This window comes from Corvus hawaiiensis, chromosome 2 (genome assembly GCF_020740725.1).
Source record: "Corvus hawaiiensis isolate bCorHaw1 chromosome 2, bCorHaw1.pri.cur, whole genome shotgun sequence".
Taxonomy (NCBI): domain Eukaryota; kingdom Metazoa; phylum Chordata; class Aves; order Passeriformes; family Corvidae; genus Corvus; species Corvus hawaiiensis.
In genome coordinates, this window is record NC_063214.1 from 57,490,058 (window position 1) to 57,506,946 (window position 16,889).

General features: G+C 43.8%; 1 protein-coding gene across 3 annotated transcripts in view; it reads left to right on the plus strand.

Annotated features, from left to right (window-relative positions):
- Positions 1-16,889, plus strand: part of DHRS12 (dehydrogenase/reductase 12) — an 81,201-nt gene that overhangs the window by 7,540 nt on the left and 56,772 nt on the right. For all 3 annotated transcript variants that reach the window (XM_048295215.1, XM_048295218.1, XM_048295216.1), the window contains 3 exons: positions 3,534-3,593; positions 9,876-9,958; positions 13,132-13,241. In XM_048295215.1, coding sequence (XP_048151172.1) covers positions 3,534-3,593; positions 9,876-9,958; positions 13,132-13,241 — 253 coding nt within the window. The remainder of the gene's footprint in view (positions 1-3,533; positions 3,594-9,875; positions 9,959-13,131; positions 13,242-16,889) is intronic.

Sequence of the window (16,889 nt, forward strand, 5' to 3'; positions counted from 1 at the left end):
TTTAAAGTAAATAGGGACAGCCTGAGCTGATCTGAAACTTCCAAGTGCTTGGAAAACTCGTGGCAGCAAAATAAAGTCTTTGAGGAGCCCACAGGTGAATTGGTGTCCCTCCAATACTGCCTCCAGATCCCAAGGAAATGCCAGAGGACATCAGGCTGTGTGCCCTGAGGCCAGGCACGTTAGTGGGGACAGTCAACAAGGGAGTGGCAGAGGACTGGGAGGAGGAGAGCTGCAGTGCAGGGGCTGGCTGTGGAGGATGCAAAGGCTCAGGCATCAGACAGAAGAGAGACCATGGCATACAACCAAAATGTCAACAGTGATTTCAAGTGCGTTTACTTCTGTGGGGAGACCCTGGAGAGAGGAACTCAGCTAACCAGCAGATTTATATCAGCTGACTGTACTGCTGGGCAGGAGACACAAAACCTGCACCCACTGATCTGATTTTTGTGACCACAGATTTCAAGGAATGTGCAAGATACTCAGCCACTTGTTCTCTTCTTCCTCTGTTGTGATCCCAGACATGAGCTCTTCCCTTCATCCATTTCCCGGCACGTTAGGATTCCCACAGCAGGACTTCACCAGTGCCGCAGCAGGGGCTGCCCTGCTGATACAGAGCAGTGACTTCTCCTGCCTGATGCCCTGGCACCAGCTTGATGGAGCAGATATCCTTTCGAGCCCTGTCTGGAAACACTTCCCTCACTGTGTTGTGTTTTTAGAGACTACCGGCCCTTTTTTGCTACTTGTTCCAGGAATAGGGCCAGGGGCTTCTCTGACCAGCCTGTGAGGTGATATCGCCGACATAAAAATACCACAAGCCCCACATGTGGACCTGCCTACACAGCAGCGTCCTCTCTGCTGAGCTGTGCTACCCTGCGGCAAATACCATTTTCTGGAGTAATTTGTCTTCGGACCAGAACGGGGCAGCACAGCCCAGACAAATCCAGGCAGAGATTGCGTGTATCCCAACTGAGCAGCATTTCTGTGAAACCCCCACACATTTAGGGAAAATCAGTCTTTCATGCTGCTAGCGACACTGAGAGTGGCTGCAGAGCCCTGCCAGTTGTGTAGGCAATTGTTGAAGAGTCTCACTTTGTTAAACATGGATCTGGAAGCCTTCCCAGACTACGCATCTGCCCCTCCAATTCGAGACCTAAGAGGCTGTAGCTGAATGGGGAGATAATGAGTAAATACATTCCCAGCGACTGCCTTGGGAGCAGAATTAATGAACCATTATCTTTTTCTCTTGAGCTCTGAGTGGTCTCTACCTCCCATTTCTCCCCTCCAAAATCGGGCCATTGGGTAGATGTCAGACACAAACAAATTCGGACACCTGTGTGCCAGATGTGCAGCCTCACATGCACACGAGCCCCCTGAGCCTTTTCTAGAGCTTACTGCAGCGTCCCTCCCCGGGGTCAGGCAGAACACGGCTGCACAATTAACAAATTACATGATGCCTCCTCCTCCTCCCGGGCTCCTGAGCACTTCCCGTGCAGCAAGGGCAGGGACAAGAGACAGCTACGAACCACAGGCAGAGGGGTGACATCGCTCCGAGGGCTGCGCTGCGATGACAGGACTCGTGGCAACACCAGGCAATGCCCGCAGGCCTGAACTGCACCCCTTTGGGCACCAGATAAATGTGTTACCCAGTCTGTGGGCACTGTTTGCCCACAAATGATGTTGGAAGCCCAACTCAGCTATAATACCATCACTTCTTAATATGAAAGAATAGCCTAGATAACATAACAGCAAGAGGAGCTAGCACAAAATGTGACGTGTGGTGAAAAGGGAGGCTCTAGGGTGAGTTGTTCTAATGAGAGGCTGTCAGTGGTTGAAAGAGCTTAGTCAAGTGTAGGACACTGTTCAAACAGAGGAAGAATTTCTGTACTGTGCAGCATTCAAGAGATAGGAGTCTGAGCAAAAACGACAGAGAGAGAGAGAGAGAGACCGGCCGACAGGGAAAGGAGGAGGGGGCTACACAAAGGAACAGAAGTGCTTTCTTCAGCTCGAAATAACCTCAGTCTCTCCCAATTCATAGAGATAACAAACATGGTACTTCTGAGAAAGATGTCTCTCAAGCGCTGAAGTGTAAGATCCTGGTCCTTTGCGGAGAAAACACGAGCAGTCTGTGGGGGATGGTGTGTTCCCATGAAAAGTGTCTGCGAGTCAGAACGCCTGGTGGATCTGCTCTGAATTTTGATGCTGCTGCTATGTCCTCTCTCTGTTTCTCCTTCTGTAAAGTGGAGGCAATGATGCTGCCCTTTTTCTCTCAGGCAGCCTGAGGGTGATATTTTGGCAGTGCTGCAGAATTTCCCGGAGTGGCACTGTCTGCAGTGTGCTGGCTGTGTCCCTGCTCCTGCATGGCCAGGAGGACACCATGTGCCTTGCAGAGGTTGCAGTTCTCTGGCATGGGGAACTGTGTGACACAGTTTGCCCAGCGAAAGGGCAGCTCCCAAACCAACCCCAAATACTTGCTCCAAGATGTTTTTCACAAGCCTCCATGGAGACATCCTACTCCCTTTCATATCCATGCTCTTCTCAGCCCCTCTGCAATCTATGCCCACCTGCCCTTTGGCATCTTTAGGCACCCACTTGCAGCCTGAGCCATTTCTGGAGGGGCTCTGCAGGGACACTTGCCACAGAATGTCCTCATTATATTTTACTCTCATTTGGCAATGCAGCATTTCACTTTAATGTTGCCAAGGGTTCATGATCAAGCACACAGGTGACAGCTCTTGTAAGACAGGCTGCTCACACTGTTCTTGACACTCACCCTCACTCACCTCTTGACACTTGTCCTTCACCTTCCGTGAAGGTAAGCATTCATCCTCTGCAGCACCAGGCTGTGCTGGGAAAATATCTGGGCTCAGATACACCAGCAGCTCTCTAGGGAGTAAGCAAGCACCTCAGGTCCACTCACCTGCAGGGACAGTCTATGTGCATCCCTAAGAGCATCCTTCCATGCAGTTTAAGCTGATTTATCCCAAAGACAAATCCCATTCCTTGCAGCAGGGCTGCCGCCTTTGTGCTCATGAGCTAAGCTGGGTCAGGGAGTTAGACCAGCCAGAAGCCATTCACATCTGTAATAAAGACAGTTTATTTAGCTATCAGTGAAAACTAAGTGGAATGGCATTAAAACTGCTATTTGCTTAGCAAACAGATATGGCTCATCAGTTGCCATGGATTAGCTGATGCAAAATTACTTGTTACTGCACAGACGCCTGGCAGTGCCTCTGAAGAGGATGCAGGATAAGGCAGCAGTGACTGACTCCTTGCCCTTGCAATAAGACAAGCTGCAAGTAGTAGCTGCAAAAGCAGTTTGTGTCTCTCACTGCACCCTGGAAGTGATAAAATGTGCTGGTCCCATCACCACAAATATTGCACTACAGATGTGATATTCCCACCCCATCAAATGCACTGCATTTCTTCCTATACAATTGTTTGAAAACAGAGCATCTGTAAAGAACTGGATGGAAATGCTGGTCTCTAAATTTAAAGTAGCCCAAATAACTCTGCCTTTCTTTTCTCCTTCACAGCATGCTTTATATTTGGGCTTCTCGCTTTCCTTGCCTTACCACTGTCCATGACTTTTATAGGTAAGTTGACTACTTAAGCAATTTGAAAACAGGAACTTCCTGGCACTGTGTGGCAGGGTAACACATCTGGTGGAAGAAAGGAGCTGTAAAATTCAGAGTTTCCAACTGTTAAACCTCTGACTTGGTACAGAACCCCAGCCCACACTCTATATGAGGGAGGAAGGAGTACTTGAATTCTGACCCTGTTTATCTCAAGAGCCCCTCCAATGTGTTTTACCTCAAAACTCAGCTTAGTCTGGGGGAGGAAGTTCAGAATCTGACACGTGAGAAGATTTCATTAATCAGGATCCCTCTGTATTAAATACACTGCAAAAAATTGTAGAAGCATAATGCTGGAAAGGAAAAAGAGATGCTGTAGGCTGCTATTTCTCCATCTTTTTGAAAGTCAGACCTGGTTTTTGGCTGATCCGTCTCTGTATAACCCCTTGAAAGCTGGATTTGTGAGTAGCATTTCAAGATCAAATATTTAAGAAAGGAAAATCCTTTGAGCTGCAGAATTTTATACATTTTTAAACTGCATAAGGCCCCTCTTTTCTTAAGCATCACCTTTCCCTTTCCATTAACATAGATTTTTATTTTTTCTTTAACATTTCATTGCTCCCTTTGGGCCTTTCAAATCCTCCATATGGGTTGTGAACCCCACTTGAGAAACATCAGTAGACACACCAGTCCACCTCTGCTTTCAGACAGGCTTGCATGCTCACAGCATCCCTGACAGATGTCTGACTTGCCCTTGCTCAAGGAAATTCCATGGCTTCCCGAGGAGGCTATTTCAACATTTTATTGCTCTCAAAGACAAAGTATTTTTCCCCATATCCAACCTAAATCTTCCCTATGGCAAATTAAACAGATTACAGCCTGTCCTGCCCACTGTGGTCACAAAACAGATTGGTCACTGTCCTACTCAAGAGATCCTTTGAACTGTTTGAAGGCTGCTATTATAACCCTGCTCCATCTTCTCTTTTTTTTCCTCAGAGGTCTTAAAAACCTAATTCTTTCATCCTGACCTCACAGGTCACTGTTTCTGTAGCTTTTTTTTTTTTTTTTTCATTTTTCCCTCCCACCTTTGGCCTCTGGCCAATGTAAGTATTTTTCCTTATAAAAAAAAGAAAGATGTAACACAGGCCTCCAGCTGAGACCTGAGGAATGAGCAGCGCAGAGTAATTAGCTCCTCTGTTTAACATGCAGGATTTCTGCAAACACACCTCAAACTGAAACATGGTCTCCCTGCACCAACCCATTTCCTCCAATTTAGTTTGTGGTGCATTGTAAGCCCAGATGGTTTTTGGCAGTGCTGCTCCCTATCAGACATATCTCATTTCTTATTTACATTGAAGTTTCCTTCCCGACAAGCAGTGTTCAGCTCTATGAGTTTTCATCTCGTAGGGTTTGAATGCCTTTTTCCAGTGTATCCAGATCACTTTGAATTCAAAGTCCTCAACAGCCCTTGTCTTCGAGAAGCTGCTTATCTTGTGCCTCATTATTCATGAAAGATGGTCCAAATGAACTCTACATGCAGATGCTGTGGGCAAGATGCATCCCACTTAGACTTGGACTGTGTGTATCCACAGCCAGGCTGAGCTCCGTGTGTTGTCCTTGCAGGCTGTTAAGGGAAATGGATGTTCCTGACAGTGAAAGTTCCACATCCTCTCTTTGGTGTCTGCCTTGAGATTAGGTGACTTTTAAGGCAGCTGGGACACCTGGCCCGTTGGCATGGATGGTTATCCAAACCCACATAAGTGTTCAGCTAAAGGTTGGTGCTATTCCCTTTATCTGGGGCCTTCAAAGCACCACTGATGACTATGGCGGGATTCCAATTAGGATGTCCTAATTAGGAATTAGGGGGTTCTAATAAGGGATTAAGGAGCAGTTAGGAAGTAGGGAAATGGACCAAACTGTTACATCTCAACACTTCAGCTCTTATAACTATCCATGACTTAAGATTGCTATTTATCCCTTAAGAAGATTCTAGCTTTAGCTTTTCCCCAGGCTGAAGATGCCTGAACTGTGAAATAGGGATGGGAAGGTATAATTCAAAATGTGGCACGGCTTCCATGCATATTGACATCCTGCCTCCTGGAAATGAATCCAGGGCTGGAATCTGACCACTTATAAATATAATTTCCCAGGAATATATCATAATACCTTTAAGATCAGTAGACAGTGGAAAGTATAGGGTAAGATATTAGCCTGGAGCTCTGGATATCTCCTCCATCAGATACAGAGCCCTTTTTTCCCCCACAATTTACTGAAATTAAGAGATAATGTCACTGTAATATAGTGTTGTCAGAGGATATTGGTTTCCTGCAGCTCCATATCAGCAAAGGCATTTTTAGGAAAATGAAATGTCAAGGAAAATGCTGATATTTATTATCCAAGAAAAACCCTATGATTTTCTGATAATATTCTGTTACCATGATTTCAGAAAAAAAACTTGCTGATGTGCCTCCAGTCATTTTGGCTCTTGCTTCCTGCAGAGGAAAACTGTGAGATATAATACTTGTTAAAACTCAGAGATGAGTAACAGGCAGCCCTGGTAATAATTACACGCTAACATTATACACTCTTAAAATTTGATAATGCTGTAAATTACAGTATAATTCAAGATACATGAAAAGGACTCAGCATATTTTCCAAGCTGCAGACTTGTGACATCATTTAAGCCATAGATTGTTTAGCAGCTTTTTCATTTTTACTGGCAGAGATGATCCCTTTTTTCACTTAACACTCCAAAGACATAGAGATTTATTTTAATTTTTTTTTTTTTGGTTTCCAGGACAGTGAAGGATTACTCTCAACAATGCATTCTTGTATGTTGTCCAGAGTACCTTTATATACAGAATTCCCCAAGGGCAGCTAAATCACATTTGAAAGCTGATGACATGGTTTTTTCAATAAACAGTCTAAATTGCCCCCTGTTCAAATTTAACCCAGTACTACTTCTTACACTCATAACTACACCAAATATTTCCTCAAATCTCTAATGCTCCTGAGAGTTGTCTGAAGCCTATTCTCCGTGCCTTTATGTAGGAGCCAGTCTCGTGCTTTAGCAGTTGTTCAACACAATCTTTCCTTGTATTTCAGTCCTTCAGCCAGTCCTCTGATTTGCTGATAAGCTTTCTGATAAAATGGTGCCGAAAAGCAATTACTTTGAGATAAATTCTCTGCAGCACCTAGATCCAAGTGTAAGGCCCACAGTCAGGGCTTGACTGAGGTCTGTGCTAAGTGATGATAGCTGCAGCCATCCACAAGGAACACCTGAAAATGGCCTGGCATATTGTGTTCTCCACCTCCCATTAGAATAAAAGTCATGGACAGGGCACCAAACACCAGATCAGCCTTGCTGTACAGCAGCCCTCCTTTCCTATGGGGTGCACTTCAGCTGTTTTCAGCTGAGAAGAATAAAGCAGCTAAAAAGAGGCCAATGATGTACTGATTTTCTTTTGTCCTGGCCTCTCATCTCATGGATAATCGTGTCACAAGGACACTTGGTTGGTAGCAATCCGCTGTGGGCCATGCCAGAGCACTGCCCCAAATGGTGCCTGTAGAGATGCTCATGTCCTGTTTGCTCACAAGTGCTCTCTCCACTTGCTGGACTCTGTGTCCTGGATCACGCTGGAGTGTTGTTCTGTGGTAGCCAAGAGGTAAAATGTGCAAGTACCTCTGCTTTCCCAAGCCTCCCACCTCCTTTTTCCCTTTGGACACTGTGCAGGCTGTGTCTGATCTTGCAAAGATCTTTGGTCCATTCATTTGGACTCCTGTGCTGGTCTGTGCTGTGGTCAGGTTCAATTGCTTTTCACTCTGAACCACAGATGGCTCTGGCTTGCAGGCAGTACTACAGTAGAAGCAGAGCTTTGATCTCTCATGGTCCATATATTTCATCTCTAGCAGTGGAAGGAGAACATATCTTTTGCTTATGGGAAAGAAGAGCTAGCACTGATGCTTTCCTACTCGTTTTGGTGTTCCCAGATAAATCAAACACATGCTGTGTGAGAACTGATTGGCACATTCACTGATTTCACTGTAACAAATACCAGTGCCCATCTGTCAACTGTGGGTCCGTATTTTCTATTCACACCTTGGGGTGTATTTTTAAAGTTACTACTGTATCACCCGCTTTGACCTACTCTTTCGCTGTCGTATCTGTCTGCAGTGTTCTTCCAAAACCTACAGAGTGCCACTGTCTGTCATTCAAATCCTTCCCAAGACTGACTGATGTCATGTTATGTATATGAAAGGACTCCATAATAGATTTGTCTGGGAAAGGGAATCATAGCTCCATGAGAAAAAAAGAAAGGCATTTTTTCCTTAATTTTTTTTTTATTCCCTCAAATAGAAATCTCAGTAACACATTGGAAATAGAAATTGACTAGGTTCCTAAACTGAAATATATTCCCAGTGATCCCTGGCCAGCTGCTTTTGTGGCAGGCTATTAGATGGCCAAGGACTCTGGAAGCCCTGGCAGCAGTTTTCTGATGAACATGATGTAATTTGTGACAATTTCCCTGCTGCCCACTCCTGTAAAGCTGGGAGTCTGAGCAGGTCTCAGCATTACATAGTGGCAAAATGGACAACAACTTACAGCTTTGTAATAAGAACGAAAGAGGAGAGAGTCGAAATCCGTTTAAGTGCACCTTTTTTCATTTCTATAGAGGTTGGTAATATATACTTCATATAAAAGAGTGCGCTGAACTCCACAGACCTGACACACAGGGGATTACAAAACTGCAGATCACAAAACCCTGCCCCATGTCCTATGACTGAAGTCAGACCTGTAGCAAGCAACCACAATCCAGAACCCCTGTATTATGCTATGCAAAGAGTGCAGGAGAGGTTCAGGCCATCAGCAAAGTTCTGGACCAGCAATAGCAGTGGACTCGGTGGGCAAATTGATGAGCTGAAGAGGATTACAGCTATAGAAAAGGAAAGACAAAACACCACCCAAAAACCCCCGAAACAACAAAAAAACACCAAACCAAAACCACTGGTACTTCTTTCCTAATTCCTCCTATTCAGTGTAGTTTTGAAAATGGAGGCAAGACATTCCACCTGAGATGTTTAGCACTAAGACCAGCACATTCCTTTCAGTATCCTGCAACTAGGTAACCCAAATTTTTCAGAGAAAAGTCAGAATATCTCCTTGAAAACTATACAGCCAGAAGAAAACAGAAAATCCTTTCTACCCTCTGCAACTGATCAGTCAAAGTTCCATATTCTGAAATATGGGATCAATACCAATAAAATTATAGCGTAATGAGCTGTTTAAAATTTCTGAAGATGCCATTGGGTAAGAGCCTTGGGCGGGGGATTCATCCCAGCCAACTTATAGGTACCTACAGCTGGCTGTCTAGATTCCTTGTGTGGCCATGGAGAGACAGAAGCACTTTCAGGGACCAACTCACCCCACCCATTTCAAATGCCTATCTTGGGATAAATGAATTTTACAAGTGCCTATTTCTCCCTATTGACAGAGTCAATACAGAGTCTAGAAAACTAGTTCACATATGGATGCCTGCATTGCAGACATCTATATTTGGACAGATGACTTTCACTGCCACAGACCTGTATCACAAGCTTCAGTCTCTATTACCAGCAACATCCTCACACAGCCATACATTCTCTTCCCTAAAACTTATCCAGCTTTCCCTTTCTTGCAGTAGATTTGAGGGTTGCCAGGATCCCCAGCTCCATAACAACCAATGCTTTTATCCTCCAGCAACCCAAACAGCTTGGAAACTTGAGTTTTGACAGTTCCCTATCAGCTGCCTGGAATGCTAAAATGGTTCCAGGTGCTCCCCCGGGTATTGGCTCCCAAGCTTCCAGGCATCTGACTCAGGAACATGCCACATTCATAGGAACTAATGAGCAGGAAAATCCTGGGGAAGCTTACCAGAATTTCTTCTTTTCATAGTTTTGATTTTCAGTGAATTTTCTACCACTGATGAAAATTTCCTGTCCAGCTCAGTCAATGGTTCATTTAACAAAGAGCTGTGGCTGAAGCTAATGACCTCTATATGTGGCTCCAAACAGTAATGCCAGAAAATAGTAATGCTGGTTTTGACTTTGCTCTCTCTCTTCCTTCTCCTGCCTTTTGCTTGTTCATGGCCCTCACTCCTGTAGTGGGAGGTGCAAACCCCTTTTAATTCAGCCCCCATTTCAACAGACACCAGATACAAGTCTTGGGTGTAAGCACTACACTTCACTTACAGCATCTATAGTTTTCACTGTACAGCTTGTTGCAAAATCTGATCACTTGAGATAACATTCATTTTTGCCATTCAGGAATGAAGTTTTTGGAAGATTGCCCAGTTCAGCCACTGATTCCCTTATATCTCTTGGTGGGTGGCGTGATTGGCAGCTTAAAGGTAATGTGCCTTCTGTGGGTGAAAAATATTTTGTGTGACTTGACTTTGACTTGCTAGTTAAGACATAGTGATAGCTCCAGACAGCCACATGCACCCAGTACTGGAGAGCTAGCAGGATTGGACTGTGCTTGTTCCAGCACTAAAAGCACCCATCAGTCAAGTGAGATGCTAATGAGCTCAGCATTGTCCCACACACTGTGGTGTGACTTTCTCCTGCATCACAGCATCTGTGCTACCATCCCTACTGAGGGAAATGACTACTTAACATGAATGCTTGTGGTAAATGGGGTCCTTTTTTCCACAAGAAATCCTCCAAGCATGTAAAATCTTTCTCCATTATTTTCATACAGAGAGGACAAAAAATTATTCTCCGTGCTTTGAGAATACTACAAAACTACTTGTGTTTGTACATAGTCCTTCACAAGTACAATTTACTCCCACTCTGACCTGGCCAGAAGTAAATGACTGCAGCAGAATCACTTCCTTCCAGAGTAAATATATCCCTGCAACACAGCAGGGCTTATTAATCTAGATGCAGCATTTTCTAACCAAAACTACCTGTCTTCTAGTGGACTGTGCTCACTTGTATCTTTGCTGAGGCAGAGTCTGGCAGCTTGACAAGTAGACACACCCTCATACCTGTGATAAACCCTGGTCACTATAAAGATATAACTCTACATAACTCTAAAGGATCCCCCTGTTCTGACAGTCTCTTTGCATATGGTGTTAAGTCGCTGCTAGGGAGCATGAAGAGCCTTGCCATAACATTTCTAGCCTCTTTTCTTTGCCAGGACCAAAAGAAAGGGGAAAAAATACTCCTCTAAAGGTCTCTGCATCCACTGCACTCTTTCACAGTGGTAACCCACGCAAACCACAGTACATCACTGGCCTATGAATCATGCCCTCCGAGGACCTTTGGTCAGTGAATAAGAAAATGGGGAAAAAAAGAAAGTCCTTAATCTTGTTACAAGGAATTTGCCATGTTGTGAGTTCTACTGGCAAGTGCTTAGTCATTCGATCACACCAGTGGACTTATCTGTATAATCAAAGGTTCATTTAATAATAGTTTAGAAAAGATTAGAACAGAACTGAAAGGAAATTTTGAGGCTAGTGGATTGAAGCTTTCATTAAAAATGTTGACTGGTTCTTAGCTATTTCTGGTTTAAAGTCAGTTTTTCTCACTATAAATAAAATGGCAAATCGATCAGTTAATATTCATACTGACATCAAATAATGGTTTGAATTTTACTTCAGTTGACAGCAGGACTGCTTATTTTGCAGTTTGGCAATGCATTTAGTTAGAACTTGATTAGCTTCACTCACGGGTCATCTCAGCCCTTGGTCTGTAGCCATTTTCGAGTCTCTCGCCCATCTGAACTCTGCCCTCTGTTATGTTCACTGGGCTGCACTGACTTCATCAAGCAGTGCACTCACTTGAGCTCTGAAAGTTAAAAGGTCAGAGAATGGGTGCAGGATGAAGTCTGAATGGATGCTGTCCTGTGATGGACATTATCTAATGGCAAGTCATTCTAGCCCATATCTGTGCAGTCTGTAGTCTCCTCATCTATTTCTTTACCATCTCCAGTCTTTTAAAAAGCAGTGGTGACTGTTCACCGAGGCAACTGAACCATTCTAGAGCACCCAGAGAGGCCTGTTGAATTCATGCCATGCTGCTCCATAAATGTCTATTCAGCAGCTCATAACAATGTGAGTGACTGCCAGCAATTTCTTCAATCACAGCTTGGGAAGGCAATATCCATAAGAATTAAATGCACTTTCCGTGAACTACTTAGATGCAGTTGAGATTCATAAATCTCCCTGGGAGGTTTCTCTGACTGCCTCAAACCCAATACTCATCTGCCATTTAACCCCATTCCCATTGCTGAGCTTGATGGAACGTGAGTGAGTACAGGCAGCTGCCTGCGTGCTGAGCTGAAAGCTAAATGGGCTGCAGCAGGCTTCAGGTCCAGCAACAGGTACCCCCATGCAGAAACCTCAGACCTACTGGCCAGGTAGGTTTATCCTTCCTGTGTCTCACGAGTCTGTGTAAAATAAATGTTCATTTGAGAAGGTGGTTTGAGCAAGCCTGTCAGTTTGTGTGCTCAGCTGCATGTGAGACATCAGTGGAAACACCATTTTTTTGCCTATGTTGGTGCTGGAACTTTAAACTGTGTTTCTCAAAAACTGGTAACAACATCTGGGCTAGAAAACCAGTTGGTTTTGTGAATAAATATGTAATCATTTATATATAATCAAACAGTTTTAGAGGGAAGAGTAAGAGAAAGCTCTGGATTCTCTTGCTGAGCTTTTCCTATTCAAAATGGGGCACATGGACTAAAATCTGAACCAGGCAAAACATGTACCCAAACAGGTTCTCCTTGGCCAGTGTTCTGGAGAAAGAAGAGTGTAAAATGAGGGGTGCTCTCCTTTTTCACTTCAAGCAGAAAAATGAGCCCAGAATATAACTCTGTGAAAGAGAACATGACTGAGAAGCCCAGTCAATCTACCCGTGTTCTTTGTATTGCCAAGACTAAATGAGAAATCCAAGCACCACTGATGAGTCTTTCTGCATTTGCTTGTATGCCAGACCTTCCTAACCACCTGGCATCATGGTATTCCACCTATTTCTCTGCTAGTTTTGACTGAAGGCAGGAATGGAGCTATCTTGGAAAATGACACTTAATTGAAGAAAATTTGACAACAGTACACTGTAAGCATCTAAAGCAATTTCTTTGAGGTGTAAGTCATAGTCTATATGCTTCATAATTTGATATAAGCTGATTCAACTTTATAACCATGGAAAAATAGAGTTAGAAGAGATAAATCTACCCACTACAAGGCAGGATCTACACTACTTAAGTCATTTAGCAGTTACTCTAATCTGTTCTTAAAAGTCTCCAGTGTGGGAGCTGCTGCCATCTCCCTACACAATCTGTTCTCAAGCCTTTCTATCAGCAATTTTTTTCCAGAATATGGCCCCACTTGTGAATAAACTATAAGAAAAAATGCATTATTGTCCAGCAGTACCTGCCTCATTTGTGGCTCCTTAGCTTTCTCTTACACCATTTTCCCACACCAAATTTTATTTGGCCCAAAGACTGGCCGTGGCCAGAAGGTGCTCGGACTCTCTGCAGCCACTTTACTTACTCCCTTTTCTCCCCCAATGCCTCCAGGTGACTCTCCTGCTGTACGACTCAACCAAGATGAGGCAGCTGCTTTCCAAGTCTGTTGTGATTGATGACGATGATGACGACGAGTATCCCTGGAGGCAGAATGCTCACAAGTACTACATCCATCTAACCCTCAGCCTTTTCCTCTTTCTCTGGTTCATTCTTGGGAACTACTGGGTTTTTTCTGTGTATCTGCCAAATTTCATCCCCCCTTTTCATCAGCCTCAGGATTACTGTGACAAAACCCTGTACATTTTTGCTGTTGGTGTTCTCATTATTAGCCACACCGTTCTGTTTCTCCTTATCTTTTGTAGCTGCTGCATATACTGTTTTTCCAGGCAAAGATTCTCTTCTGAGGAAGACTAAATGCTACATAAAGAAATCCCCAGATGTTTGGGAAAGTGTGTACAACAAAGAACAGGCAATAATTCACCCTTGTGTACATCTTTGTTGTATGATGTATATGTGTGATAGCAGTCAACTTCAAGAGGAAATTACAAAATACAGTGCTGTCTGGAAATAGCTATGCTGGAATACAGCATAGTCTACATAAAAATGCTGCTGCAGGTGCCAGGGTGTACTCCTGCTAACTTTTACATCCCTTTTTCCACTCTGGATGTTTTATCAGGAGCGAGCTCTTGCAGATGGCAAACTCCTCTAAAACCAGCTCCCCCTTAAGTTCTATATAGCACAGTACATCTTTGCCTATAAAAGTAGCCATGCTGTCCTCTTCACTGGGATCTGAACATCTCCCCATAGTCTTTCTGAGGTTTGTTATTGTCCCTGCTTTATAGAGGAGGGAGCTGAGACAAAGGGTTGTATTCAGACCACTTTGCATAGTGCATGGACTCTGACAGTAACTGAGATGCTCACCAGAGAGCTATTCAGGCCACTGTCAGACTGGCCAGTAAGTAGCTATGATAGCAATACAAGCATGTATAAAAGGCAGCCTGAATATGGCCCTTGGGTCTCTTCTGAACTTGGACTAGGAAGCATCTGTATCTAACTTTGTGGCTTAACCAGACAGCATGAATACATCCGTAGATGTCCAATACATCCAAACTGAGCCAAGGCTGCTTTGCAAGTCTTTGGCAGAACAAGGAACTGAGCTACTGAGTGTCAGATCGGTGCTTCAGCCAGGGCTCAGCATTTCCCAGTCAGGGGACACACTTTTTGTATGGCAGTAATTTGTCAGTAGCACACTAACACAAAGATGACTATCAAACCATTGCGATCAACCTCATAGAAAAACTGATTGTGGTACTTTGTTATTTTAAATATAAAACTCAACTATAAGACATGGGCAGGGATGTGAGGATTTCAGGTGAAGGTGCTCATTACAGCAGTTCTCTTGTTATGGTGTGAGTGTACATTTGATTTGTTCACCTTGGTGCTGTACCTGTGGAAATCTGTACTTAATGGACAGATGTAACGCAAACAGCTTTTCAGTCAGCAGCAGCAGCAGCTTTAAAAGCAGCAGCATGCACAGAGACAATTTTTTTGTGACATGTAATGGAACAAGCCCAGAAGTGATCCTGGTAGATTGTTTTTTCGTGTGTTGATGAATGCAGTGTAAAAGTGCTCTTTCTGCTTTTGCATTATTATTTTGCATTTCTGTTAATGTGGTCAAAATGGAGGGGCTCCCCTCTAGATGAGCATGAGGGTGGCCCAAGGCACAGGAAAAAGATGTGTGTTTTGTGTATTTTGTCTGTTAAAACCCATGCAGCTAAATTCTGTGTTTTAGAGAAACCCAAAAGGGTTATAAACTGCCTGTGAAAGGGTGAGATATGTAAAAGAGCTCTACAATATGCCACAGCTGAACAGGGTCTGCTCAACCATCCTTCCTGGGACTGAGGCTGAAAGCAGTGTAACATCTGTGGGAACCACCTGTCTTCAAACACAAACATTTATCTCACCAGCTATTGTATAGACAACTAAGCCTGAATTTGGTGCACAAGGATTTTAATTCAGGCCCCAGATTTAAGAATTGTTTATTTCCAGAAAACTAATCTTAGAAAGAAGGATAGGATAAAGGTAGGACAGTATAGGATAGGATAGGATAGCATAGGGGAAAGGTAGGATAAAGGTGAAACAATCTGACGTGATGGCAGCATCAGTGTAGCATTCCCCTGCTCTGCGGCATCCATTCAGGAAAGGTCACAGCTAGGCTGCTCCTGCTCAGAAATCCATGGAATAGGTATTACTAACACTGCTGGCTGACTTAGGCCATGCACAGTTGTATGTAGGGAGATGTGACCAGTGGAAATCCTTCCTTTTATTTGTGGGCCTCAGATTGGATCTGGGAGAAATCACTGGCTCTGTTTCCCAAAGAGCTGCTCCACCACGTGCTCTCCACTGCCTCTCTAATGATACCTCACTTTTCTGAAACATAACTGCTGCCAATGGTGAAATACTAGAATTCCTCTTTCCCACCCCAAACACTTCAGTAGCTCAGCCCTTGGGCTCCTGGATTTCAGGGTTCAGTTCTGAATGGATCTATAGGATTTTACATTCAGTGGAGAGCATCTTTCATTTGTTAAGAACCCAAGGTGTTTAAGAAATTGCCTTTCAGAAGGCATAATTCCATCCATCACTCAAATACAACAAAGCAGCTGTTTGTCATTACACAGGAACTTAACCCAGAAGCTTGGAACAGGCATAAAACCAGAAAATTATACTCAGTTGATGATGCAAAAGAAATTTAACAAGAAAGTAGCTCCACCCACAAGACTCCAGTATAAATTTCCCTGTTCTTGCAAAATGCTGCTAAATCATTCTTAATCACCAAGATTTAAGGGCTAATACTCCTGATTTAAGTCTGAATTGATTCCAGTGACCTCACAGCAAGTGATGATGTGCTCCTATCTGAGCACATAGGAGGTGATTTTAGCTCAGAACAGAGGAGAAGAGACATTTCTAAGTGATGTTGCCTTGTGTTTGCTATGTGCTTTCAAGAGTGTGGTTACAGTAGCTCAGCAGATGTGCAATGATTTGCCAAACTTCAGCCACACAACAGTAAACCTGAAGCCTATGCCTCATTCACAGGAGGCTAGGACTGACTGATTCTCTAGTCTGACATGGAGGATTAATTCTTCAAATTTGAGAACCCATTGACATTTTGGGAAAGTGCTGCCCAGTCACTGTGCTAGTATTCAGTACCTGGTTGGTACAAACACAAAATTATAGAGGAGGTATTAACAAGGCAAAAGACATTTGTGAAATATTTTGAAGTTATACAAAGTAAACAAAATACTTTGCTATCACCAAGAAAGAAAAATTCTGCATTGATAGTATTAACCTTTACCTTGTGTACATCAATATGCTATGGCACATGCAAGTGAGAATATCAACACCTCAAAAACTGTTGGAGCCATCCATTCTGTGCCCAGAGGGATCTAAGCATGCCTTCTTTCACTGCTAATGCCTCCTTCAGCAGATGGGACTCTTGCAGGGGTGGAGCAGGGACAGCAGGTTTGGGGCATGTGATTAGATACACCAAAGTCACAGTGGCTCTTCTGACCCACCAGCAGCTGCATAGTTCATCTCAAGTTGCCCCAGTGGCTAAATGAAGCACTCAAACCTAAATTAAAGCAGTTTAATTGAAGGCACTTTATCTCACTTAGGGGTAAGCTAGGAACATGTGCATGGACCACAGCACCTTAACTTGCAAGCAGCAACTGTTTGAACTGCCACAAACTGGTGGTGTCCCCAACATATGCTCAGTCTCTGCACAAGTAGGTGTGCCTCCTCAGCAAACAGCT